The 27,660-nt window shown below is 43.5% G+C and overlaps 1 protein-coding gene across 2 annotated transcripts; it reads right to left on the bottom strand.

The window, feature by feature from the left end:
• Positions 1-653: 653 nt before the first annotated feature.
• On the bottom strand, positions 654-27,472 carry HECA (hdc homolog, cell cycle regulator). Of its 2 annotated transcripts, none has more exons than XM_068150728.1 (4): positions 27,114-27,462; positions 9,911-10,951; positions 6,446-6,600; positions 654-3,761 (listed from the first exon to the last, which is right to left on the bottom strand). In XM_068150728.1, the coding sequence occupies exons 1-4, from the start codon at positions 27,340-27,342 to the stop codon at positions 3,597-3,599; spliced, it is 1,590 nt and encodes a 529-aa protein (XP_068006829.1). In that variant the 5' UTR covers positions 27,343-27,462; the 3' UTR covers positions 654-3,596. The 2 variants fall into 2 exon arrangements, 1 of the variants encoding a protein (XP_068006829.1); XR_010988846.1 differs by lacking the exon at positions 654-3,761 and adding an exon at positions 9,507-9,658 and having other exon boundaries at positions 6,519-6,600; positions 27,114-27,472.
• Positions 27,473-27,660: the final 188 nt, after the last annotated feature.

Genomic DNA, 27,660 nt, shown 5'->3' with positions numbered 1-27,660 from the left:
CTTGAGCACCTCCCCTATGAATAGAGACTGAGAAACCCGGGGCTGTTTAGTCTTGAGAAGACTGAGGGGGGATCTGATCAATGGCTATGAGTATCTGAGGGGTGGGTGTCAAGTGGATGGGGCCAATCTCTTTTCAGTGATGCACAGCAGAGACAAGGAACAATGCACACAAACTTTCACCTCAACAAGAGGAGCAACCTCTTTACAGTGAGGGTGATGGAACACTGGAACAGGCTGCCAAGGGAGGTTGTGGGGTCTCCTTCTCTGGAGACTGTCAAAACCTGCCTGAATGTATTCCTGTGTGGCCTACCCTAAGTGATCATGCTTTTGGCGGGGTGGTCGGACTCCATGATCTCTAGAGGTCCCTTCCAACCTCTAACATTCTGTGATTCTGGGAAACTGCTCCCACAGGACACGCTTTGCTGCAGCAGGGGCATCTCCAATGTCAACAAAGTGAACAGGACTCCTGGTTTGCAAGGGGACACGTCACACCCCCTTTCAGTACAGCAGTCTTCAAAATGACTACATCAAAGTCTCATTTTAATTGACACTGAAAACTTGCTTTCACTGTCCCCTTTAATACTTATGGCAACTGAAGTCTCTCTCCAAAGACCAGGCAGGAGAAGGAGGGAGAAAGAATCTACACTGTCAGCTGTCAGGTATTTTATTTATTTATTTATTTTTTAATACAGAGAAGTCACAACAAAATATTCTCTAACAACACACGCAAATGATATCATAACCAAGTATTTTAATTTCATCAACATTCATTTGTTATGTACATATTCTTCCATCTGCAAAAGTGCAATCCAAGAATGTCTCAACAAGAAATCTTTATGGACAAGTGTATTTCTGAGGGGCTTCCTCACCAGTGGCCTTACAACATGTTTGTCCTCAGTTATCTGGTACAGCAAAATGAAGAGTACATGGGGGGAAAAAAAATATAAACTGGGTTAGATCTTCCCCTTGTAGGAGTATTCCCTATTTCCCCAATTAATTTCATTATGAATACACTGCTCACTACCAGACATGTTAATGCAAACAGACTACAGGATAGTCTATGGGCTGGCTAGAGAACACTGTAGTTTTAATGCCTCTGCAACATTAGATAGAACAAGAATTTCACCTTGGAAGCTGTCAAATTAAACAGCAGCGCATAAAAGATGTTCATTGTGTTATCAAAATTTACTTCTAAACATCCTACCAATAGCTGAATTCTTTTGGTACACATTCAAAATATGAAGTCTATCTTAATGCAAGCCTCTCCTATGGAAAACAAGAGTTAACTCCTGGAAAGAAAAGCATTTGCACATGCAACTCCTATTACTATCGTAAGGAGTATCATGCACTTAAGAACTTGAGTAGAATGGACCTCCGAATCCAGAGGATTGTATTCTCAGTTACAAAATATATTTCAGGCACAATTTAATCTGACCACAGGCCAGATCAAAAGGAACAAAGAGCATAAGAAAAAAAAAAAGAAGGGTAATGAAGAATAAACTTCAGCCAAACAAGCAAAGCAACTTGTTGCTAGTCCCACTGCAGCTGGGCTTGGTGTAGCTTGGTTTGTGGTAAACACACCAGGACAGTGTTAGAAGTCTCTCAGAGCCTTTCCTGTAAATCTCCTTAAAAAGGAAACAGGTTTTCCCCAAATTGTCACTAATACAGGAACCCCAGGGATGTGCTTCAGACCCAAAACCAAGCTCAGGAGCCAGGACAGAAGGAAGGGAATGCCAGTAATGAAGGCTACTACAGCTTGCTAACACAGTTCAGACCAGCAGCAACTCCCCAGTGTAACTGTACAAGACAGATAGTCCAGATGAGAAAACCATTGATGTGAGCTGGCTTGCGTCTAAGGACCTCACTATTTGAGTTAGCAGTAAGTCATCTGTGCCAATGCAAGCCCCCTGTGTAGCTTCAGTATTACTCAAAGAATGGCTAATGTTAAAAGGAGCTAATTCTGCAGTGACAACAGCCAGGAAATGGAACTGTGAACTTGGCATTTTTAAGCACACAAAAACTACGGGCATTCAGTTTGAGTTTTATGTGCACATTAATTTCTTAACTTAGGAGAAAGAATCATTCTCAGGCCAGAATATAAAACACTTTTTTTTGGCTTCTTTTTTTTGCTTTCTTTCCCAGGGTGGCAGAGTATCAGGGCCATTTTCAAGATCATGACTAATTCTTTTGAAAAGACTCTAATTTGGAAAACCAAAAAAAACAACCAAACAACAACCTTGAGAAGAAACAAAAAATAATCCCACCTTGTAAACAGAAACAAGCCCCACACCTCCTGAAAGGACAAACACTCCATAAATACGCTATGGAGAAAAGCAAAAGTAACAAACCTTCCCTAAATCTCAACCAGCTTCAGAAATCAAACAAAAGATTGATGACCTATTTTAAAAATTTGGGCTATGTGAAGGAGAAATGGGAACAATGAAACAAGAACTGCAGAGTCTACAGGACCAAGCCCTGATATAAATTCACTGCCTGATGCATAGTCTAATTATGTACAGCACAGAGGCATGTAGAAAGTAAATACACAAAGTTTGCTTTCTTTAGAAGTCTCCCAAGTTTTTAGATCTTGGACTTAATGCAATTTTCAAAGCAACTCTTTTAAAAAGCAATGCCGTGTTTCCTACTCAGTATCTCTCAGCTCTTACAGGTCTGACGGCCCAGATCCCACTTCATGGTCCCCCTTCCACTTCAGTCACACTAGTCCACACCAGGCAGCAAAGCCTCAGCCTCAGCATACAAACACAACCCCATTCAGCTCAACCTCTCCCTTCCTTAAAATGCTTGTGAAGAAACACCTTTAAACAAAGCATGTTAAGATCTCTGCATTGTTTAGGTATGAACAGATGATGTGGCTGGGCACATTACAGCCCCAGTGGAAGCAGCACTATTGCCACACGGTCCATCAGTGAGGACAACACACACCAAATACATACAGCAGGAAGACATTATCCCTCCCCCCCCCCCCCAAAAGAAAAATAAATTTAAAGACTGCATTTTCTGGCATACATTTACATTCACTTGTCACAACATCTTAGTTTACCCCATCTTGGGAAATCTGAAAGCAAGCCTCCTGAGGCAACTGGCAGCACAGGGCCAGCTCCTGTGCCCATGGGAACCGATACAAAGGGCTGAATGAATTCAACAGGGTGGTTTCTTTCCAAGGATTTCCCATTTCCCCCAAGCTAAAGGGAGAAGAGCTCTACACAATTATCCACTTCTTAAGTGGATGTATTTCTTTGCGCTGTGTGACTCCCCACACCCTTTCTATAAAGTGAATTAGAATTGTACAAAAAAATAAAATGAAGTCATTTTTAGCTGAACTCTTTACCCCACACTGGGGATATATTCAAAGGCCATTAAATTGGCTTGCCTCCAACCTTCGCAGAGATCTTGTCAGGACGATTCTGGTTTTAACAACATGTGTGTATATATACATATTAATATGTACACAGACAAAGAAGCTGCTCTTTCAGTTAGAAAAGAAATTAAATTTCATCACAGAATGAATCCTATAAAAAGATATGTAATAAAGTCGAAATACCCATAAAATAGCTATTACTAAAGCAAAGCTTTCGTCAATAAGCCTCCAAAACTTTAAATGAAGAAAATGGCTTCACGAAGTGGTAGTCTAAATTTCCACAGTGAGGACACTGCTGGACGTTGCTGTATTCGGAGAAATACTGCATGCCAATCCGTACATCTATTACTGGCTTCCCACAGTGCTTACAGTTCAGTCGAGCCTGCAAAAAAAAAACACACAAAGAAAGAAACAAACAAACCCTTTTGACATAACAAAATTCACCTCCACTCCTCACCCCCAACAAAGGCAGCCTCCCATGCAGCCCCGGGCCCTGCGCACCCTACCAGGAGAAAGGGTATGGCGGGAAACTGGCAGTAATGGCATCTGCTGGTAAGGATATTCCCTATCTGGACCAGCAGCTCATAGACATACACGATGTTTTTCCACATGAAACACCACCACCAAATTCTGGAGAGCAGGCTACCTCCCACTCTGATGAGGGGTAGAGAACCAACAAAGTTTATATATGCACATCATTGTTTTGTGTGGCTCAATCTCTGAATTAGCTCCTCACCCCCCAACACAAGAAGTGCTGTGTCAATGAATCATTAATGAAGCCACAAAGTGAAGCAAGAATTTCACACTTGTGCCATGCAATTCAACCATTTAGGCTGATATTGGAACATGATCTGTCTGAAATCTACCAGCATTTTAATCTTTTGGCTTAAATGTATAAATTCATCTGCTTTATCAGTATGGCAGGCTATTGTATCACTTTAAGTATCCATTTACACATTTATAATACATATCAGTTTATACAAACTAGATAGCACTTCAAGCACACAAACTATTCTACAAAATCCAACTGAGAAAGGACCTACATTAACTGGGTGGATATGAGAAATAATTAAAGGTCAAGGGTGAGGACAGATTGAGCCCTTAATGTTCAGCAGTAAACGAAGGAAGTCTTCAGAAGATATCTAGCTGACAAACCCAGCCCATCTGATATAAAGAAATCAACAGGCAGTGTGAAAGCTCAGCAGACTCTTTGAAATACTCAAGAGAAATAATTTGAAACTGTAAAGGAGTTCAAGAGTAAAGGTGGAAAATGAGTGTCGTGGGCTTGTGCTGCACCATAGCTTAACCTCACAGCAGCTCCTTGCCAAAAAGAGTGAAACAATATTTTCTATGGCAATCTTGATTTAAGTAACTTTCCTGGGGAAGAAATTATTAAATTACTATTATTTTTGAGACCACACTTAAAAAGAAACAAAGCATCAACTCCACAGCCAACTGCTCTGCTTGGACAGCAGAAATTCTAAGAAATACAGTTATAGTAGAGTACAGGTTTGTATGATTTTAACTGAAGTGTTTTCCCCCTTGCTTCATGTCCAGCACATCAGCCAGGTGGTAGCAGCCTGTCAATGGCTGCAGTTCATTGTCCTCCATCCACATCTGTGATGTGTAATTAAGTATTTTGAAATCATGTGTGAAATTACTCAAAATAAAATTAGCAAGGCAATTTGGAGTTAAATTATATACCATATTTAAATGTCATTCCTCTGTATGCAGGGAACCATCTGTAACAACCATGGTGAAACAATAATGTGTGCTATCTGGCAGTCCCAGTCACTGCAGCTAATGATTTCATCGTCATTTCTATTAGTTACCATGTACTGTCACACTGTCCATTAATCATATAATTAAGGCTTTTCTATAATGAGACCTTAATTCTTGCCTTGTACCTTCAACAGAAGCAATTCAGATTTAAATTTGATGGATTTTGCAGATGTAGCTAGTCAGCATCAATGTTTTATCTTTAGAAGTTCCTATTAAAATGAAATAGTTACGAGCTCAAGAGGCAAACTAAATTTGGAAGCAATATCTGTCTTTAGTTATAATTTTTATCAATGTAATTTTAACCAGTAGTAGCAACATCACTTGTCTTGTAAGCAATAGGTTTGGGTAAACATGTTACATTTAAAACAAAATAGCATTTTGCATATTGACACAGCTGTGGTTTAGATTGCTTCTAAGCACACTCATTACCACAACCTGATCACACTTTGAATGTGTTCATCTCTGCGAGGCTCCTGTCCTAACCCAGTAATGACATCTGGGTGCCTGATGGTAATGACCCAGTCCAAAGCATCCCAGGTAGAAGATTGAGCCATTCCTGAGCCATTCCTAGACAAATGCTTTTTCCATGGCTGTCTACCCCTACCTGCACAAAAAAGTATTCTGCCCATCACATGGACAATTCTTTTGGATACTGATTATCCTGCTGCCTCAGGCACATGTCTATGATGGAGTAATCCCCAGACCTTCAGTCTTTCTCACCCAAAATACAGATTAGGTGAATGTTTAATGAAAATTAAGCTGCTTCAGGCTGTGGTGGATTACCATCACCACAGTCACAGCAAAGACTAAGGAGAGCTGGGTAATCCCCAAGCACATGGACACTTTAGACCATTCCATTCCCTTGGAGTTTTTGATGCAATTAAGATAAAACGTAATTCAAGCAACTAAAAGACATCTGAACATATGAAACATCTGCTCAAAACATGCAACTGTTATTAAACTCCTACTTGAATTATATATGATGATGTCAAATATACTTGCTAGTGACCATCCTAAGCATCAGATTTGTGAATGTATTAAAAGGGGCTTTATTAAAAAAAGGTAACATTAACCACTGACCACTGCACTGCTTTTGCCTAGCTAAATGCTGTTGTGCCTCCTAAGTTAAGAGAAAGGGAGAGGGAATATCTTGTATTGCACTCAGAGGTACAGGCTAAAAAAGGAGGATAGAACAAGGGAAGCAGAAGAGACACACAAAGCTCAGCTTTATTTATCACCAGTTGCAATTTCACCTTCTGAGCCTTATTTATGTGTGGTACTAACCTGACAACAGGGAGATGCTGCCAGAATATCGTAGGTATACATAGTTCCCAGCTGATGCCAGCTTCCATCCCATCGGGACTTGCACTTAATGCAGATAATTTTGTGAACCCCTTCTAAGCAGTCTACACAAACAGCATAGAGGTGCATAAGCCTTCCTGTGGACAGGAAAGACACTTCTTAAGCAGACTAGAACAGAAGATTAAAACGCATTTCCAGCAATGTGTGATCTGACCTTTAGGGATATAAATATTTTTTTTATTTAAAAAACAAAATAATAAAATAATGATGAAGTAAAAAATGTCTCTCTATGGGAAATATATAGGGCTTGGCTGAGGCTATTTTCCATGGATACAAAACTCAGGAATCAGTTATCACCCTGCCCACGCTCACTTCCTCCATTTGCTGGTAGATCTTAGCAAAATATTTTATAAAAGGAGTTACTGAAGCTCCATGAACAGACATCAGGTTAAGCCATATGATCAGCTGCACTATTTCCAAAACCAAGACTGTGCTCTAGCTCCATCCCCATTTGCCAGAAGAAGTGGAAAAGTGTTGAGGCTGATTAGCAAGCTGGGTGCAGATTCATTTAACAACTTGACAAAATCTTCCAGCAAAGAGGAAACTAAGGACCTTACATTCCTCATGGAAAAAAGCAGCAGTCAGAAGGGTGATTTTCTTGCGTGTACTTTTTCCTGACTGTTGATTAACAGTAAGTATACTTTAAACCATTATATATTACACATAGCCAGACTTTGACATGCCATTCAGATCTGTGAATCCATCAAGCCCTACCGTGACCTTACGATTTGTATGCACAATGATTCTCCAAACCTGGGTCGTACTGACTTCCATAAAAATCAAGCGGTTCAGACTTGAAAATTAAATACCTCCTCTACATAAATGTGACTAAACTCACCAATGCATCATTCAAGATGCAAATTTCACACAAAACAAGAAGACCCACACAAATGACAAAAATATGGCATCTAGATTAAGCCCAATTTGTAGCCACTGCATTTATTTGTAGTTTAATAGTTGGTTATCAGAACTGGGCTGATAATAGTACCAATTCTGTACTAGATTATATTTTGCACTGCTGCCTAAGACAAAGCTAAGGTGTACTGCAGTCACAGATCAGCTACAAAACAGGACTGCATGTAATATGTGTTTATGTTGGACTGCAATTTCTGCTCTTCAGCACTGAACACATCACAACCTGTAATTTAAAGAACACGCACACGCTGTATATCTTCCAGATAAAAGAGAGTAAAATATCAACAGTTTAGGATTAGTCCATACCAGCCACTTTCAAAATTCATGATTTGGTTTTAAATTTTTTTTAGTTTTAAAGCCAACTATTGTAGAAAAATCAGAAGAAAAACATGATTCTTCTTAAAAGAAATAAATATATATAACTATATATAGATATATATACACACACACACATATATATGCAACATAAACTTGCTAGCATGAGCTGGTAAAATTAGAGTTATTCCACCTTGGCATGTTCAGCTCTACAAAATGTGATGTGTTGAGACTAAAGAGCAAATATAATAAACAGTGTTCCTAAACTGAACACCTGAGATTGGAGAAGTTCAAATAATTCCATGCACAGAAGTTTTGTGTCATGCAGGAAGATAAAATAACTTTTCCCTGTCTGAAGTTCTGCACTGTTCCTGCATGTTAAAATCATAGAATCAATAAGGTTGGAAAAGACCTCAGAGATCATGAGGTCTTGGGTGACAGGTTGGACTCGACTACTAATCCATGGCACCAAGTGCCACGTCCAATTCCCCTCTTGAACACCTCCAGGAACGGTGACTCCAGCACCTGCTTCTCCCACCGCTTAATTTTCAGGATCCATAAGATACAGAAAAATGAGGCACCTGATATCTCAAATATGCCTGAAATAAAATAAATTGTTTTCTGTACTTAAGAGAAAGTAACAACCTGGAACAGCACCTGGCAAGCTCAGTTTCATTTCAAAGAGTACTCATGGTGGTAAAACATTTTACCCAGGACAGGGAGGTAAAAATGTTAACAATTAATTATTGACAGCGTCTTGCTGGAGCAAATGTTTCAACTGTACTTTGCGATAGGTAAGAAGCAGTTAATTAAAAACAAATATATGAAAATTTCAGAGAGTTTCATTCTTAGCAGCAAATGTTAACAACTGATGAGTCTCATTATTGCTAAAGCAGGTATTAGTACCGATAACATCACAGAAGCACATTGTGCAGGCCTCCCCACGAAACCGAGTCAGCATTCTTATCTCACATACGTGTATTCTGTTTATCCTGGAGCTTATGCTGGAGCTTTTTCAGCTCGCATATCTGCCTATTACTTTTTCTCCTTAAAGTACATTAGGCAAGATGGAAACAATAATGTTAGCATGAATACAGTTTAGCAACTTAGTGCACAGTGATCTAAGAGAAGAAAAAAAATAACAACATACAGAGTCTGTTGAGCAAAGCAATGTTACGTGACACACATTAAGGCCTTGCATGAGATATAGCAAATTTTATTTACAGGAGAGAAACTAAAATGTTAAAATACCTCCTGTTAACGCCTCTCCAAAATACCTTTCAACGTATTTCTGGAAAACTAAACTACTCAGACTTGTTTTAGCCATGCTGGCTGACAGCAGGCTGCAGGACAGGCACATTTTACTGTGTACCACCCTGACGGTGTAGTTTGGGGCACAGCTTTCAGGAGGAGCTGAAGCTCATCCTAACCCACATCAATCTGCTTCTCTAGACGGACAAAATTAACACATGCCTTGGTCTCAACACAGCTCAGAGCTGGAACGTAATAAGGATGCAGTCCAAACAGGTGAGAGTTTGGAATTAAGCCTAAAATCTTCACTAAACCACTGCTGATTCAACCTACTACATTAAAAGCCTGCTTTTACTATGCTGAACTCCTCCAGGCTGGTGCTAACATAGGCCAGATTACAGACTTCTTTTATATTTAAAAAAAAGGCAAATAAATGTATTTTGCTCTAAACCAAAATGCATCTTCTCTAATCCAAAAGCAGATGAGAGGCATACTATCTCACCGGTGGTACAAATGTAACTTTCAGCCATGCTGCAGCACAGCATGCTTGAATTTAAAAGTTTAAAAGGTTGATGCATGTATCTTGGAGTGAAGCTCACAACAGCATGCACAAGCTGCCGAACGGATTGGCTGGAAAATCTTCCCATGGCCTACCTAGAAACCAGAGGAGAAATTTCTTAGTTGCAAACCCAAACACAAGGCATGAATCTTTCTACGTGGCATTTGCTTTTTGTAATTCCTTCTAAGTGTTTCAATCTGATTCACATGATTTGGATGCGACTCCAAGCTTTACAGAACTGCTTAAAAATGCAGAATCGGGATGAAAAATCTATAATGAGGGGGACAGGGCACAGAAGGCAGATCCATCATTTATGAGACCTAGCATGACTGACAGACAACCTGTACCTTGAAGGTGACAGGGAACATCATATTCAATCTCATCGTGTCTCGATGGGCTAAGGAACAGGGTCCCATCCACCAGCGGAAACTGTTCAAACACTGGCAGCGCCCTGTGGCATAGCGCACAGTTTACAACGTTCCTGTGGCTGGCACTAAGAGCAGCAAGGATGAACTTCCGAAGGTCCTCCCCTTGGCCCACCTGGGCATCGTCTTCCATCCGCACATGGAAAGTATTCAATTTATGCCTGGGGATGTGGGTAAGCAGCTCTGACAGGTCAAGCCTCCTCAAAAACTGCACAGGGGCATCAAAGTGTCCTGATCTATGTGCCTGCAAGCCAGCTGCTCCGTAATCAAAGTGCGCATTCCTGAACATGCCTCCACCAGCCATGTTCTTCTTTTGGGGCTCCAGGTGAATGGCGTTCTTCAAAAACTCTCCCAAGTACCTCGAGGAACGAGGGCCGCTGAAATGCGTGGGGGCGAGAATAGAGTAGCCAGTGGGTGGGGACTGGCCTGGAGAGACACAAGGCGAACGAACCGCATAGCTGCCACCCATGACACCCTTCTCCTGGGAGTTCTGCCTGTCCATCGAGTGTCTTCGCTGGAGGTCATTACTCAAGCTTTTCTGTGGCTTGTTGGCTGGCCTGCCCTTTTTGGCCTCTTCTGCTGACTCTGCCATCGACCTTCCTGTACTTTTCTCCAACACTGATTTTTTCTTCTTATCATCCTGCATTCGCTTCACCTGGTACCAGTCTGTGTCCTTCTTCAAATGACCCTGCCCACACCGACAGGAGCAAAAGCGAAAAGCCAGGTCATAGCCTTTCTTTGTCCACATATTCTGACGACACTGCTTTTCGTTCCAGCTCCTGGCTCTGCCAATGCAATTGAACTGGACAAGAATGCTGCTTTCCCATTCATAGAAGCACTGAAGGTGCATCCAAGTGCTGTACGGGCAATGCTCATTGTTGCATATAACTTTCTGATAGTCATCCTTTTCCAGGTCCACCGGCCTTCCAAAGCTACAGATCAGTGGAGTAGCACAAGGGGCTTCTGTGGAAGGTAAAACAGATGCATTAATAACTTCATGGCCCACTTACTGCAATACTTCTTTAAACACCATGCCAAGTATGCATGTGAGCTCTTACTCATGATCTGTATTATCGCAGGGCCCACAAGGACTAGCACTTGATCAGGACAAAAAACAATCTTTGCAAAAAAAAAAAGTTAAGTATGTGAAAGGAGATACAGAAATGAAGGAACAAAGAAACAAAATGACACTGCACTTTATTTAGTACTCCAAATCAAAGCACCTCAGAAACATTAGACCTCCTCAAGGGTTTGCGGATACCGTTGCAATGCAAGGCCTTAAGAAGTAAGGGGAAAGCTCTGTGGATGTTTCTGGAGGGTTGCTTTGAAGCCTGAGAGGCAACATGGGGAGAACACAAAAAGGTGTTTGTTTGAAAAACAAGTAGGCAATACAGCCTGGCTTAGCAATCACAGGGAGAAGCAGGAATTGATCTGTTCTTTGGGACTGAGCAAGAGACAACAGCTAGGGAGGGAAGGAGGAAGTAAAGACTTTGAAAAGCAAGACAAACAGCTTATGTTCCTAGTACAGAAAGGAGGGCCTTTGTTACAGTGCTCAGGCAAATACAGACTACACCACCATCACTGACCTCCTGATAACTCAATTTCACAAACCAAATAGTTCTGCAAAACAGTCAGTCAAAAAAAAACTAGAAACGCCGCATGGTCTTTTATCAGCAAAGTAGCAGCCTTTGCTAGATCCTTGAGCAAAGAACAGTTTACTTCAATTCTCTCCCTGCAACTCTATCAGCTTCTACACAAAAATGCTCTAGCAAAAAAATGTTCTGCATTTATGGACCAACAATATTTTCCCTTCCCTCACTGAAGTACCTTGGACTACACACAACTCCCATTTCTGGCCACTCAACTGCCGCCAGGAGAAACAGAAAGGACAGGAAATTTTCAGTTGGAGTTTCTATTGGTTCTTAAGAGTTTCTAATTATAAGGTTTTAAATGCTTACTCAAGTACTACAAATATTTCTCCTCTGTATTTCTGACTTCCTACTTCCTCCACTTCACTAAAAATTACTGATCCAACAGGACTGGCAGACTGCCTTTTAACCTCTCTATTGCTGTATTCCAATACTAGCAGGCTTCTTCAGGGTCTTCAGTGTTCAAGTCCTACCTCATCCTGTGCAAAACAGTGCAAATGGTTCCCTGCAGTTTCCTGGTCTCTACCGCAGCTTCAGGACTGGCAAAAGAAGTACATCGAGGCTTGTGGGGACAGGCTGCCATGATCTAGGTTTTCTTCCTTAGGACTCCAACTTTCTACCTGACAAGTAGGGAAAAAAACACCACTCTGCTGGCATTGCTTTCAGTCCTACCCTGGTCACTGCTAGCACAAATACTACTAAACAATTTGTAGTGAGATGATAGGTTTTACATCGTTACACTTACTTTTACTCAGACTCTCAGTAATAAACACACAACCCTATTATCATTTGTCCTGTTGCAGCAATACACAAACCAGAAGCATTTAAAAAAGAGATTTACCTTCAGTCAATTCAAAATTATGGTAGCTCTGGAGACTTATTTACCCAGAAGAGACAGGCACCGACATTATGAGAAAATTTTCCTGTGCCAATGCCTGGAAGATGCCACAGCCTTCACCTCACTTTTCTGCCTTTGTTTCTAATGCCAGAAGCTGCACAGTTGCAGAGAGTTTTCTGCAGTACTTTTCCTTCAGGGACTACCCTATAAACTGCAAGCAAAGCACATTCCCCAAAACATTCTCTTAAAGCAGAAAAAGCCTATTTAATTTCAAAATATGGACTTGTTCAGTCATTAAAACAAATTACCAGAACAGAGATGAGAAGCTTTCCCTAGGGCCTCTTTGAAAATTCCTTCTATACATGTGACCTATAGTCTTACTAGTTGTCTCAGGTCTCTCAAAATCCCCCTAAGAACATGCAGGTTTTGAGAAGTCTTTCAGAAGCATATATTTTATTAGCTACTAATGACTAATTTTCCTCCTTTTTTTTGGCTGTGTATAATTGAGTCAAGGGCAAAAATGAATGGTAATTCACCTGCTCTGAAACAAAACCTGTTGTTTCACCAGTTCAGAGAGTTCCCCCCACCCAGTCTCCCAGACTTCAAGTCACAGTATGCCACACCAAGCACCTCTGCAAAGTTTTTCTTTGTTGTCATTCTTTCATCATACTTAAGGTCTGAAAGTATAGTTTGCAATTATAGTATCATTATGCAATTCATCTCAGAGAAGCCAGTTAAACCGAAACCTTTACAGGCAAATTATCAGAAGTCAGATGTGCAGCAAGATACAAGAAGTACCAACATGAACAGTTCTCACTTACACATTTCCTGTATTCACCCATTTTGGTACATATTCCTTTCCACCACTACCAGGAGGCAGGAAGAAAGAACATGCCAAAAATCCACTTATGCTCCCCTTGTGTTTTGGAGTGTAAATGTTCTAACAGTAGCAGGTGTAATTATAGCTGACAACTGAGAAAATTGCTATACAGAGTCTAGAGAGCTCCACTTTAGAATAAAGACTTAACACTTGTTCATGCATATTGGCATAGTTAACTGACTGAAAAAGAGAAGTGTTTCCTTGGAAAACATATCATCTCTACCCCTCTGAGAAACTTTATGTGGACAAAAAATTAAATTAATAAAGTAAGTGGTTGAAATACAGAAAAAAACACCCCACCACAGCCTGTGTATTCCATCAAACACATCCACAATTATTTGATTGTGTTCATGTCTTGGAGGCTCATGTCTGGAGGCTACTGTGAAAATTACTTCCAGCAGATTTTTTCCCCCTTTTCTTTTCCTGGTCGGTCAGGGCTGTGGAATGAGTCCTTTTCCAGCTTCTCACTGAGAACACACAGATGCCAGATTACCTGAGGAACTTCCCACATTGTCTGACCATGAGCAAGAAAAAGATTCAAGTTATGACCCCGACAAAAATAGTGCAGTATTTCCACAACAGAAACTGAAGAGCCTAACATGGCTAACGAAAGTTACTTCAGTAGAAAGTTCTACTACTTCTGCAGTATCCTCATATTTAAGAAAGTAGAAAACTCTACTACCCAAAAAACATATGGAAAAACCTCATGCCAACATTTTGTTCTGCCTAATACTTCAAATTCCAGTGGGTCTATCTGTACAAAACAGACTGTTCAGGACTGAATATCCCTCGCAGACTTCTCTCCGTCCATGTCTCCTGCCAAATACAATGCCACATGTTCCTACATAAAGAATAAATGAGAAATAGAAAACAAGGCAATTTGTTGGTGCAGTGTTCCCAGTTCACAGCAACAGGTATGCCTCAGAAGCAAAAGAGCCAACATTCTCATCACTTAGTATGGGAGCCACATCAGCAAACATGAAGAGTTCTTCCCAACCCTTGAAAGTTATAAATGAGACTAAGCACTTACAAAGAACTACAAAACTTTTTAAATTCTTCTTATCAAGCCCTTCTACTTTGCATTAACTGGAAATACATTTTGAGATTATTCTTCAAAAAGTCAGAGCCAGAATCATTGTCTTAATCTTTTCTGGTAACAGGATGATTACTGTCACGAGAGACAATAAAGGGGATTAAATAGAAATTCACATGGCCGAATTGCCCATCCACACCTGCAGCCCCAAGCTTGTTTGTTACCTAAATACAATTTACTTCAAGTGACTAATAGCTCAACAGATTTCTGGTTTCCAAAGTTATGAAACAGAACTTCAAGAAAAGTGAAAGCTTACCAGGTTTTAGAGCAGTATCCATTCTCCCAGAAGACTGTTCTGAAAGAATGCCTAAACTGTCATAAAAATACCTCCTTTTTACCTCCCTGTTTCTAGATGGTTTCTCACAGCCTGAGAGAACTAAACAAGAGAGCATGCAGTTCTGGGCATCAGAACAGCTTCAGCAGACAGAGATGCGCGGCTGTAATGGACAGACTGCCAAGTTGCAACTACAACTGCGTGCTGCTTCTTTCGTGAATTTATGTCTCCACAAGAAAAATAAAGGCTTTATCATACTCCATGGCAGTGAGCTTGGTCCGTAATTGTGAAAACAGTTGCCAAGGGGTGGCCTGCAAATGTCTTCTAAACCAGAAATAACACACAATATCCCAAAGAAACATAAATGTGGGCAAAGACAGCTCACTGGTTGTAACAAGGTTATGGTTTTTGTTTGACAGAAGGACCATAACACTAACTTTTCTTTCAGAACTGAGAACATCACAGATGACTGCAAGCAAGCTGGTTTGGATGTTTTGTTTTTTCTCAGTTTTTCTGTTCAGGTTTATAAACATGAGTAAGAGCCAGGAACAGAAACAGGCAGTTGAGATAAATTTCCTCCAACAAGCCTCCCCAACACATTCATCAGTTTCTACCTTTAATTAAAAAGAAAGAGGGTATGTGAAGACCACCCTTCCCGTTTTATAACCCAAACTAAGGCAGGAGAACAACAGATGCCTGAGGAACTTTCCTCTGGTGAAGTAAATGGAGGAGAATGTTGTTTACTTCTGTTTACACACCCATCATAAAACCAAAGATGCACCCAGCAAGCCAAATGCAGTGACTCCATGGCTTCAATTTCGTGACTGTTCTCATTTGTTCCAAGTACTCAAAGTGGATGCCTAAAGCAATATTTGCTCTTCCCCTACCACATTCCCACATTATCCATTGTGTTGAGCACCAGAGTTTTTCAGTCACTGGACAGAAAGAGATAATTATTTCCTGTACTTGTCAGCGTAGGTTTCAGCTCACCGCATAGATGTGTGATCACTGGTCTAGCTTAAGGGGGTGTTAAACATGTGAGGCTGGGGGCAGGGGAGGAAGAAGTGTAAGGCTGTGAGAAGAGACAGCCGCTGCTGTCATCTTCAAACAACTGTCAGGCAACGGTAGGCTGTTATGGATCTGGAAAAAGAAGTTATCAAAAAAAATAAAGAAAAAGGTAAGGTCTTGGCACTGGACCAGCTGCAAGACATTTATTATGGCTTCCTTTCAGACTACCATTACTCTAGCATCTCATCAACTATGCCAAGGACATTAGCAAAGCCAGAAGGGTACCTGTGGGACACATGCTTTGCAAATCAAGTACTTTAACCTCTACTACCACTTTCACATGAACAGTGCTCTCTTCACAACCCTGCACAGCTAGGAATTGTTCACTCTGGCAGCTCAAAGCAGAGCTGAGTCATCTCTGTGGAAGGCTACTCTACTCACCATCTGCATGAATCTTCTGGATTTCCTTTGCCATTGGCACAGCTTCATTTTAACTGAAGTTGTACAGTATTATTGTGCTAATACTGTAATGCAGCTGTAGAAAATAAGCCACCAAACAACAAAAAATGAGACTGAACAAAATAAACGTGTCCAGTGTTGGTGAACCCAGAATATAACCTAATATTCAAAAGATTGCCAGTTCAAGAAAGACAGTGAGCTACTTGAAAGAGTCCAGTGCAGAGCCACAGGGATGATTAGGGGAATGGAACACCTTCCGTACAAGGAGAGACTGAGGAACTGGGGCTTTTGAGCTTAGAGAAGAGGAGACTGAGAGGTGACCTCATCAGTGGTTATAAATGTGTGAAGGGTGAGTCCCAAGAGGATGGAGCCAGGCTCTTCTCAGTGATGCCCAATGACAGGACAAGGGGCAATGGGTGGAAGCTGAGGCATAGGAAGTTTCATGTAAATATGAGGAGAATTTTTTTCACAGAGAGGGTGACAGAACACTGGAACAGGCTACCCAGGGAGGTTGTGGTGTCTCTGTCTCTGGAGATATTCAAAACTTGCCTGGATGCATTCCTGTGTAATCTGGTCTAGGTGATCCTGCTCTGGCAAGGGGTTGGACTAGATGATCTTTCAAGGTCCCTTCCAGCCCCTGAAATTCTGTGATTCTGTGATGAGACAAATACTGCTGTACACAAAACTGGTTAACCAACACAAATATTATAGTAATACAGAAATGATGAGTCACCTTCCTAAAAGCCTGAATGCAGCAGGAAGACTACAATGGGAAAAAATACTTCACAAGTGGATCCAAAAGGCAAGTTTGGATCTTCAGTGCAGCAACAACACAACTGCCAACAATGTCAAAACAGCTCAGCTCATGGCTTATAGTGATCACATCAATGATGACTGATGTCTCTCCAAAACTTCTTAGGCAATCTTTGCAGATTGATCAAGATGAAAGTTTCCAGTCATTCTGCAGGAAGGGAGGGAAAATAACAAGACAGCAGTACCTAGTAAGCTGCCTAAAACACAGGCTTTCTTATGTGTCATGAGACTCTTCCTTAGCTCTTGGAAAGGGAAGCCAGCATTGGCATTTCATCTCCAGTGAGAAATAGACCGAGCTCAGGCTGGTGTGACACCCAAGACAGACCCACCTGAAGCATCCTCTGAGGGTCACTGATTCCAGTCAATGCCCCATTGCAATGGGAGTCTGGCTGATAGCTTTCCATGTGTTAAGCTCTACACACTCACACGTGTCTATCCGGAGCTCCATCCTATGCCCAAGAGCTAAGCAGCTTCAGTCAGTATTTATGCTCAGAATGGACTTAAAGAGAACAAAGCCACAAGCAGCCCCATGTACAAGACACTACTAGTTCCATTAGGCAGCTAGTCACATGAAGTGATCACCTTTCCGTAGGAAAGATTTCAGTAATTTGGAGCAGCTAAACCCTAATTCACCTCAGAATTCAGGCAACAGGACTCCTGAAGGGCTCAGATGCTAGAACTGTGTCTGTGCGCTTCAGTTATGCTGACTCCATGCTTGGCCTCAAAGGGAGTCTCTTCCTAAAAGACAAACAAAACCAAGAAAAGCCCAGCAACTACACAGCAGTGGGAAGACACCATGGAAATCATGAAGGCTCAACTCATACCTACTATGTTAATACCTTCTAACTTGCAGCATAGCCAGAGCTATTGCCCATTTACGAAATCAGCAATTAGCATAAGGTACAAAGTCAACTATCTGCGTCTCTTATTCAACTACCCACTCCCAAGCTCAGCCATAACCCAACCAAAGTCAGTCAGAACATCAAGAGCAAAACTGTAAGGAGGACACACACTTACATGTGCATGGTTCTGCAGTTCACTTACACAGCCATCTGTACACCAAGCTGGACCAGCTGCTTATACTGCTGAAGCCCATCATAAGAATTCACATGGTCTTGTAGAAGTCACCATAGTCTGGACAGTTATCATCCAGCCAACTTAAGTCAACTTTCCATTTAACACCTGCCATCCAAACACAGAGAACAATTCAACCACCAGCTCTGGCTTTTGCTTAGGATGTACAGACCTCCTTTGCATACAGTCTTGCCCTAGCTTGTGCTGCAATACCCTCAATCCAACTGCAAACATCACCAGTTCACAGTACAAAAGAGAACAGGTCTGAGCCTCTATCTGTATCTGCACCAGGACAGCTAATGCCAATGCACTCCTGATACTCTCATGTGAATTCTGAGTTGGCTTAACCAGGTCAGGCAACAATTGGTCTGCTGTGGCACAAGCAGTTGTGCCCAGGCCAGAAAGACACACTCCTTGGCATAAGGTGGGTTTTTCTGGTGATCTCTATCATGGTGAATGAAGAAATTAGTGACCGTTTCAAGCCTGGTGGGGATTAATGTTATTTTGAACACTGGCTGTTGCTCTGTCCACACAAGAATCATCCTCACAGAAAAGCATTTCAACTGTAGCCTTCCAATAGCTTTTAAAAACTTGAAATTCTACAGAAAGCTAACCCTGAAGCCTCATGAAATAAACATCCTATTAACTCAAGCAAACACTAATACACCTGCTCTAGCCAGTTTTCAGTGGCAGATTCTAACTCATGGTGGGAATAAAGAGCTAACTGTGACAAGCAGCAGATGCCCTAATATCTAGCACAGACATAAACACTGTAGGCTGCACATTCAACATCTTTGTCAGTGACATGGACAGTGGCATTGAGTGCACCCTCAGCAAGTTTGCTGATGACACCAAGCTGTGTGGTGCAGCAGACACGCTGGAGGGAAGGGAGGCCATCCAGAGGGACCTTGACAGGCTGGAGAGGTGGGCACAGGCCAACCTCATGAAGTTCAATAAGAGCAAGTGCAGGGTCCTGCATCTGGGTCGAGGCAATCCCAGGCACAAATACAGGCTGGGCAGTGACTGGCTGGAGGGTAGCCCTGAGGAGAGAGACTTGGGGGTGCTGGTGGACAAAAAGCTCAACATGAGCTCTCAATGTGCACTTGCAGCCCGCAAAGCCAATCAGATCCTGGGCTGCATCAGGAGAAGTGTGGCTAGCAGGTCGAGGGAGGTGATCCTCCCCCTCTACTCAGCCCTGGTGAGACCCCACCTGGAGTACTGTGTCCAGTTCTGGAGCCCCTATTACAGGAGGGATGTGGAGGTGCTGGAGCGTGTCCAGAGAAGGGCCACGAGGATGATCAGAGGGCTGGAGCACCTCTCCTATGAGGACAGACTGAAGGAGTTGGGGCTGTTCAGTCTGCAGAAGAGAAGGCTCCGAGGAGACCTAATTGTGGCCTTCCAGTATCTGAAGGGGACCTACAGGAAGGCTGGGGAAGGACTTCTCAGGATCTCAGGTAGTGATAGGACTAGGGGGAATGGAATGAAGCTGGAGGTGGGGAGATTCAGGCTGGATGTGAGGAGGAGGTTCTTCACCATGAGAGTGGTGAAACCCTGGAATGTGTTGTCCAGGGAGGTGGTCGAGGCCCCGTCCCTGGGGGTGTTTAAGAGCAGGCTGGATGAGGCTCTGTCCAGCCTGATCTAGTGTGGGGTGTCCCTGCCCATGGCAGGGGGGTTGGAACTAGATGATCCTTGTGGTCCCTTCCAACCCTGAATGAAACTATGAAACTATGAAAACTATGAAATTGTGGCCTTCCAGTATCTGAAGGGGGCCTACAGGAAGGCTGGGGAAGGACTTCTCAGGATCTCAGGTGGTGACAGGACTAGGGGGAATGGAATGAAGCTGGAGGTGGGGAGATTCAGGCTGGATGTGAGGAGGAGGTTCTTCACCATGAGAGTGGTGAAACCCTGGAATGTGTTGTCCAGGGAGGTGGTTGAAGCCCCGTCCCTGGAGGTGTTTAAGCCCAGGCTGGATGAGGCTCTGGCCAGCCTGATCTAGTGTGGGGTGTCCCTGCCCATGGCAGGGGGGTTGGAACTAGATGATCCCTGTGGTCCCTTCCAACCCTGAATGAAACTATGAAACTATATTCAGAGCCAGGTAGCCACCAGAGAGCAGAGGTGAAGGGAGGAGAAAAAAGCTAAAAGGTTGAATCAGGTGGCATCACCACCTCTTTTAGTTTCAAGGCTAGGGATGTTCATGTCATTACTCTGTCCTTCCCAAGTTTCAGCATGATAGTATTTTACTTCCTATGCTACAGGCTAAAGCAGCTGGTAGAAACTCAGTGAGAAACAGGAGATGCAGTCACCCTAGCTGCAGTACCTAGAGATGCAGTCACCCTAACTGCAGTACCTAGCATCACTGCAACAAAGCAGTTCCCAAGTGTGGAACTGTCAGTTCCAATAGACATCTCTCTCAAGACACTGTGCTGGCTCCCAGCCGTGCCCATGTGCCATCTCTGGCATCTGTGCAGAGACCTTGACTCATACATTGCTCCCAAAATGGGTATCAGTAGCACAGAAGTGTTGATAGGGACTGTGAGGTACACTCAATAGCTGCTTGAAGCTACCTCCTATCCCAACAGGCATTCAAGACAGCACCCTCAAGTGCTGGAAGTAGCTGATAGATTCTACCACTGTAGGAGAGAAAAAGAGAAAGGTAAAGGCTGAAGTGAATACTCCCAAGGTAAACATCACCAAAGGCTACCCAGAAATGCCAGTGCTCCACTCAAAATCCCACAAGCTTTCAAAACAGAATTAGCTACTCCAGTAACCAGATTACTCCTTCAAAAACCCTCTTTAAAATTATTTTAATTTCTACCAAAACTGTTTAAAGAAAGCCCATGCCCTACTAATTCTGCTGTAATTCTGACACCTTGCAGATTAAATGGAGGATTTTACTCTGAGCCGGATGCAAACTTTACCTCTATTTTCTTCTCCTTACATGCACTGCAGGAAGAAAAGCAGAGAAGGACAGATGTCTGCCAGTCATCACAGTACTTTAATATCAAAGGATGCCTCAATATGCAAGGCTGTAAGTGAGGCTGAGGAAAGCTTACAAACATCTCCAAGGACTAGAAATCGTTTTGTCATAGCTTGTTAGATCACAGGGAGGAAGATACGAGATGAGTACAGACAAAGTGGAGCAACCAGTTCAAAAATCCTATTTCCTCATATGAAATCTAACAAACATCAAGCCTAATCTTTACTCATGCAAGCACTACACTTGAGCAAATGACTAATAATGTGAACACAGAATGCTGTCAGGGCACCAATGACCATTCTGATAGCAAATAGTTGTTAAAAAAAAATAGATGGGTGTGCACTTCCTTGCATGAAAAGATCATATTTATTTTATTCAGTAATACTGTAGACATGATTCCATTTGCAAAGATCTGCAGAGCATGAATTGCACTTGCTACAAAAGCAAGTAACTGCATAGTTTTAAAAATCCTAAAACTAACATTAAAGTCCTTTTGAACTTGATTTGCATTGATAAAGACAGTGAAATGTGCATTTGATTCCTGCAGTCAGAAGAACTCAATGGAATCACAAAGCAAAATGGTTTTAATTCAGAAAACTAATAGGTATAGAATAGAGATTTAATTTACCAGGTGGTCTCACTGATCTCAGTGGGAATCCCTTAAACTAAGTAATAAGAAGGTGCCAATACTGAACATCACTAGAGTGCCAAACTGGAGCTGTATGCTATATGCAGCAGGGAACATTTGATAGCAAATATTCATCTATACATGCAAATCATGCTCTAAAACCACATTTTTAAATTACATACTGCACTGCCAATGTGTTTGGGCCTCTTTAACTCTCCCACCTCAAGAATACAGCATCTCTTTATTTAATCTTAGTTGTTGGCCAGTCACAGCTTTCAATATGTTAGTCACTGCTGTGATGACTGCTTTTCTTCCACATACATTTGTCCTACATTAGCATTTTTATTTGAAAGTCAATCAGTCCTACAAATTTGTGAAACTCAAGTGAAGAAAGTGCAAAAGCACAGCTGGCCTTTTTAAACTACATACAAGATCAGAGCCTGGCCAGCTGCTCATACAACCCCTCAGCTGCTGTGGCAGGAACTCTCACCCTGGAAAGCCACGCTCCAGTGAGACCTTAAACAACCACTTCCACCAGCTCCCCCACAGCCTTTTTTCCCCTGAACAACTCCAGTGCCTGGGGATCCTGTACAAGTCTGACCTCTGACACCTTCACCTGACAACCCACCAACTCACTAGCTGCATTACTTCTGCGGTTTAAGGGCTCACCTGTGCCAGAGGGCAAAAGGTATGGTCTTAAAACAGCTGGCCAACACACTGTAAAACAATGATTTAGACACAGTTAAGCCATATATTCTTAACATTAATTTAGTTGACTATAATGAATTCCAGGTTAAAGAAGAAAAGGACAGATATAAAGAGCGATCTTCTTCATCTTCTCGTAGCACCAATGCTGAGAGACTATAGTGATAAGGACATGGGCATGAAACAGTGAGGTGCTACGATAGTGAACATCAAGAGCAGGAAGAAGACTTGGGTCTACTGGACAATGAGACCAAAAATTTTAATCAGGCAAGGAAAATAGATGGAAGAAAGAATTTCAGAGTCAGAAACAACTGTATGTGGAGACCAGAGCAAGAAGTTTATATGATTCCAACCTAAGTTATACTGTGATACTGTGATAAAGGGATAAGTCAGCTGGAGCTGAGAATGTAAAAGTGCCCAGGCTCAGCAAGGCTGAAACAGAGAAGGAGTTTGACACTCAGAGCCTTCAGATCTGAAGTAAACCCTGTGGACTTTACTCTTCTGCTGCTCAGTGCAAGTTATCCACAGTATGTCTTGTCCCCTCACACTTGTTTATATCCGCAACAAAGGTAACCAATTATCGCCACTGTGAACAGCGGTAATAGCCAAGGCTGGAGTCAGTGCGGTAAGTGCAGAATCTCACAGAGCTGATGGTATAATTTTGCATGGTGATTTTCCAGTTTGATTAAGAAAAAGTAACCAAGAAAAGTAGCTAGAAAAATTTAAAAATATCAGGAAATTCATTCAACCACTCTGAAGGCACAGAATCTAAGAAACGAGTCTTTCTGTGACAGTGCATTTCAGTCTCCCTGTGCACTGCAATACTGCTAAATTAATCTGTCTGCACAGACATACAACCTGCCCCTCATTCAGTGCACGGATGTACTTTGGTCAAGAAAACTTTATCTATCATACACAGAATTCCTGCTTGGTCTGATAGAAGAGATATGGAAGGAGAGCACAGCTATAGAATGTGAATTATCCTCATAGGCATCATCCCAACACCTGCTGAAAAGTTACAGTACAAGATGGACAAAAGCCATCCAGTATCTGAAGAGGCGGCTGGGGAGGGACTTCTCAGGATATCAGGTAGTGACAGGACTAGGGGGAATGGGATGAAGCTGGAGGTGGGGAGATTCAGGCTGGATGTGAGGAGGAAGTTCTTCACCATGAGAGTGGTGAAGCCCTGGAATGGGTTGTTCAGGAAGGTGGTTGAGGCCCCGTCCCTGGAGGTGTTTACGACCAGGCTGGACGAGGCTCTGGCCAGCCTGACGTAGTGTGGCGTGTCCCTGCTCATGGCAGGGGGGTTGGAACTGGATGATCCTTGTGGTCCCTTCCAACCCTGACTGATTCTATGATACTATAAGAGATATGAAAGGAGAGCACAGCTATAGAACGTGAATTATCCTCATAGGCATCATCCCAACACCTGCTGAAAAGTTACAGTACAAGATGGACAAAAGCCATCATATCTGGTCAGCAGTTATGCTCTCCACCTCCCTGATCCTCACATGGAAGTCTAGGACCCTTTGATCACAGCTCAAGCTCTAAACATATAAAATTTAAAATATTACCCCAAAAAAAGTATAAGCAGATGCCCTTTTGGGGCAGGGGAAAAAAATTCAGTCTATGATCCTTGATCTTCATGCCAAAAGCTGACTGACACTTTGCGCGAAAAATGGGCAGGGACTGAAGCTAAATTTGTCGAAATGTAAAAGGGAACAACTTTCCACCCTAAAGGGGATGCTCTAAGAGCAGTTCCGTGTTACGTGACACCGGTAGACAGAGCTGCACAGAGAGGCCGAGGAAATTAAAAGTTCTGTTTCATTATGACACACGGATAGGGGGCACAAGTAATATGAGGACCACATAATGAACTGTGATGACTTAAAAAAAATAATATCTGAATCATGAAGCCTTCCCTGAAGAGGGTCCTGATAGGACTGTATAATTACACTGTCATACTGACACGATGCAAAACCAAGGTTTGCACAGACAATCTTAACTTTGCAATTGTTACATCTGCTGCTTTCAGCTCTGCACACTTCTCTCTTGTCACGTTAATGACAGAAAACAGGTTACGTTCTAATGATCATCTACTGCTTTTCCAGCACAGAGTAGGAGAGTGGCAATACTAAACACATGCAAATTACTCTAGAACAATACAGAATCACAGAATGCTTTGGGTTGAACGGGACCTTTAAAGGCCCTCTAGTCCAGCATATGGTGATGATGCAGGAGAGAAGAGCAAGCCCAGGGATGACGGACCCACAGGACCAGTGAGGTTGTGAAGCCCAAGTCACAGCATGCAGCTGCACAGTCCAAAAGCAGTACAGTGAAGAGCTTCCCTGAACCCAGCACATTTAATCCACAACTCAGATTGTCTCCCATGAATAATCAAGAGTTGACTCTGTACAGCAGAACTCTATTAACCTCATAACACCCTGCAGCAGCTGTGTCCTCCATAAACTGCTCAGTGATCAAGTAACTGTGTGCACAGCCTTTTACAAACATCTTGAGCCCAGCAATAAGGTACTCGCCTCCAAGGCCCAGGTTATACTGCATAGCTTCATTTCAGACTCATCAGTTTGGAAGACTTGGGGGAACCCGTTATCATCATCTAATCTTTTCCGTGCACATGAGAACCGGATTCCCAGCTCTGTAGCATAACAGGAGCAGTTTGCCCTTTCATCTCCTGAACCAAAACTGTTGAAAGCTTTCGACTTATCAGTGACAATACAATTCATGAAACTTCCAGCACAGGATTATCTGATGGGCAGTAGCTAGCAACCACATCTACTCCTCCAACCTTTAGGATTATCTGAAATGAAAGTTATGACTAGATGTAATGATCCCGTCAAGCCAAAGATCAGGTGCGCTGACCAGGCCCTTACAGCAAATTCCAAAGCCAGTCTTGTACCTCTTTTGTGAGGGGAAAGAAAAAGGGGAGGGAGGGGAATTCAACAAAAGTGTCAAGGATACTTCTGACCAGTGAAGTCATACAGAAGCAGAGAGAAAGAGATTAAAGGAACATATAAGGTTAGCTCTCAGAAAAGCAGCCTCAACTTATGAGGAAGCTGTCAAGCACAGAGGAAGGATATGTAATGTACCTGGGACACACAGTCTTACAGATGAAGAAGAGTGACAACCCATCCATCTAGCAAGCTGTACCACTACCAGGGTTCACTGACATCACCCTCAGGGGCATTTGCACAAGAAGCAACACTTCGATATCTTAATGCTAAATAATTACACTAGAAATGCATCTGTGCTTTCACTTCTGCTTCAGTGTAGAGTTCAGAAATACTGTCTCCCCGCCTCAAAAATCAAATAAAAGCCAACAGTGGCATGTATGAAACACCACCTTCAAAGCAGATGTTGCACATGTTAAAACACCAGACTGAAGTCATTAAAAAAAAAAAGCTCTAGAAAGTCTCTAAACCCTGCTAACCTTTCTAGATATTTTGCTGTTGTTTTTCTGTTGTTGGTTTGGTTTGGTTTTGTTCCCCCTTGTATGCTCACTTAGAACAATAGTATGAAAATCCAAAACCAAACAAACTCAAAAAAAGGAAATTCTAAACATTCCCTATGATTCTCTGGACTAAATAGTATCCTTACAATTGCAGTCTAGCAAAAACCTTGTAAGTTAAAGCCATTTGTAATTAACTGCTAATATTTCTAAGGAAAAGTTTCCAGGAATGGAGGCATCTTGAAAACTGAAACAGGATGCTTGGCTAACAGTAGCCAGGCAAAACTACCACTACAAAGTATGAAACCAGTTGTAGCTACATGCCCACTTTTCCAAAGCATTTAAGACAAAAAGCTTAAGCCCAGCTTGGGAAAGGAAAAAAGTAGAGAGCAGTTTAAAAATCCACTGTAGTTCGCAAATCCAATAAAGCACAACTAATGTGGGGAGTGTGAGGGGGTAGGGGGTGTTAGCTTACCCAAAAGTGATTAAAATCCTAGCCTACCTTGAGTTTTAACCTGAAATACCGTTCTGCAGCAGGACTATCTCCAAAGGTGGACAGCAATGTAAGTTTCTGCAAGAAAACACCTCACCAAAATTGCTCCAACCAAAAAAGAAAACAACCCAACCAACCATCCAATGACAGCATAAAATGGTTGATGAAAACTGAATATATTACCCTGACAAACCAAACTGCTGTAAACCGACAAATAAACAGGACCTAAAAGTAGGACTCCATTTTTAATTGTGATGAAATAAAGTCGGATTTTAAAAAATAAGCACTGAATAAGCCGCGACGCGGCCGGAGCTGGCAGGGGCTGCACCTCCCGCCTGCCGCCGGGGATGCTCAGTCCCGCTGACCAAGCTCCCGGCCGGTGGACACCCCCACGCCTGCCTGCAGCTACGGCGGCTGGGTGCTGCGGAGCAAGCAGGCTCGGGCAGCCCGCGCCGCTTTCAGCACTGCCGCCGCGGAGGCCCCCGCCCTCCGGCGGGTCACCGGGCGGGGACACCCTGGCGATCAGCCCTGCCGCGCGTTTCAGAGAGATCCCAGCGGCAGGAGCAGCCGCGCAGGGCCTCGGACGGCGCCCGCCACCCTCTACTCCCAGCCCCGCCGTCGCCCCCATCCTCACGCCCGCACATCCCCTCTCCTCGGGAGCTCCCTCGCCCCACCAGGCTCCCCCCACGCCGCCCACACGGCCCTCAGCCGCTGCCTGCGCCACGGCGGGCAGCCGGAGGCCGCGGGGCTCGGCCCGCCGCTCACCGTTCTTGATGTCTCCGGGCGCCGCGCCGCCCGCAGCCGCCGCGCCGCCCGCTCCGCCGCCCGCCCCGCCGCCACCAGCCGCCGCCGCTCCAGCTCCGCCGCCAGCCGCAGTGCCGCCGCCCGCGGCCGCCCCGGCTCCGGTGCCCGACGCCGCCCCGTTCTCCTGCTCGTCGCCGCTGCTGTTGGCGCGCTTGTTCTTCTTGCCCTTGCCGCCCTTCTGGTTCGGCATCGCGGGCCCAGCCGCCGCCGCAGCAGGGCGGGCGGCGGCGGCTGCGAAAGGCGCCGCCGCCGCTACCTCCGGCTCATGGCAGGGCCACAGCGACCGCTCTGCGCTGCGCTGCGCTGCGCCGCGCCCGCGGTGGGCGGTGGGACCCGGGGGGCCGGGACGGGGAGGGCGAGAGGCGTGTCGCGCTCCGCCGGCCGCCGCCGCCCCGCTTCCTCCCGGAGCAGGCGCGGGCACTAGCGGCAACGGGAAGCGGAGTGCGTTGGCGGGGGGGGCTGGGGCTGAGCCAGGAAGGAGGAGCGGAAGGGGCTTATCGGGAGGGGT

The sequence above is a fragment of the Melanerpes formicivorus genome, unplaced genomic scaffold (assembly GCF_026170545.1).
Source record: "Melanerpes formicivorus ecotype bairdi unplaced genomic scaffold, bMelFor1.0.p_v2 SCAF_2, whole genome shotgun sequence".
NCBI classification, from domain to species: Eukaryota; Metazoa; Chordata; class Aves; order Piciformes; family Picidae; genus Melanerpes; species Melanerpes formicivorus.
The sequence above is the reverse complement of the archived record's forward strand: the minus strand, read 5'-3'. Positions and strand labels throughout refer to the sequence as shown.

What these genes read in the sequence shown, in the direction of transcription:
- HECA (XM_068150728.1), bottom strand. Translation starts at nt 27,342, where the DNA reads ATGCCGAACCAGAAGGGCGGCAAGGGCAAGAAGAACAAGCGCGCCAAC. An exon ending in GCCCGGAGACATCAAGAACG is followed by an intron (nt 10,952 to 27,113) that starts GTGAGCGGCGGG and finishes TACCTTCCACAG; the next exon opens with AAGCCCCTTGTGCTACTCCA. An exon ending in TGTTCCCTGTCACCTTCAAG is followed by an intron (nt 6,601 to 9,910) that starts GTACAGGTTGTC and finishes TCCTGTCCACAG; the next exon opens with GAAGGCTTATGCACCTCTAT.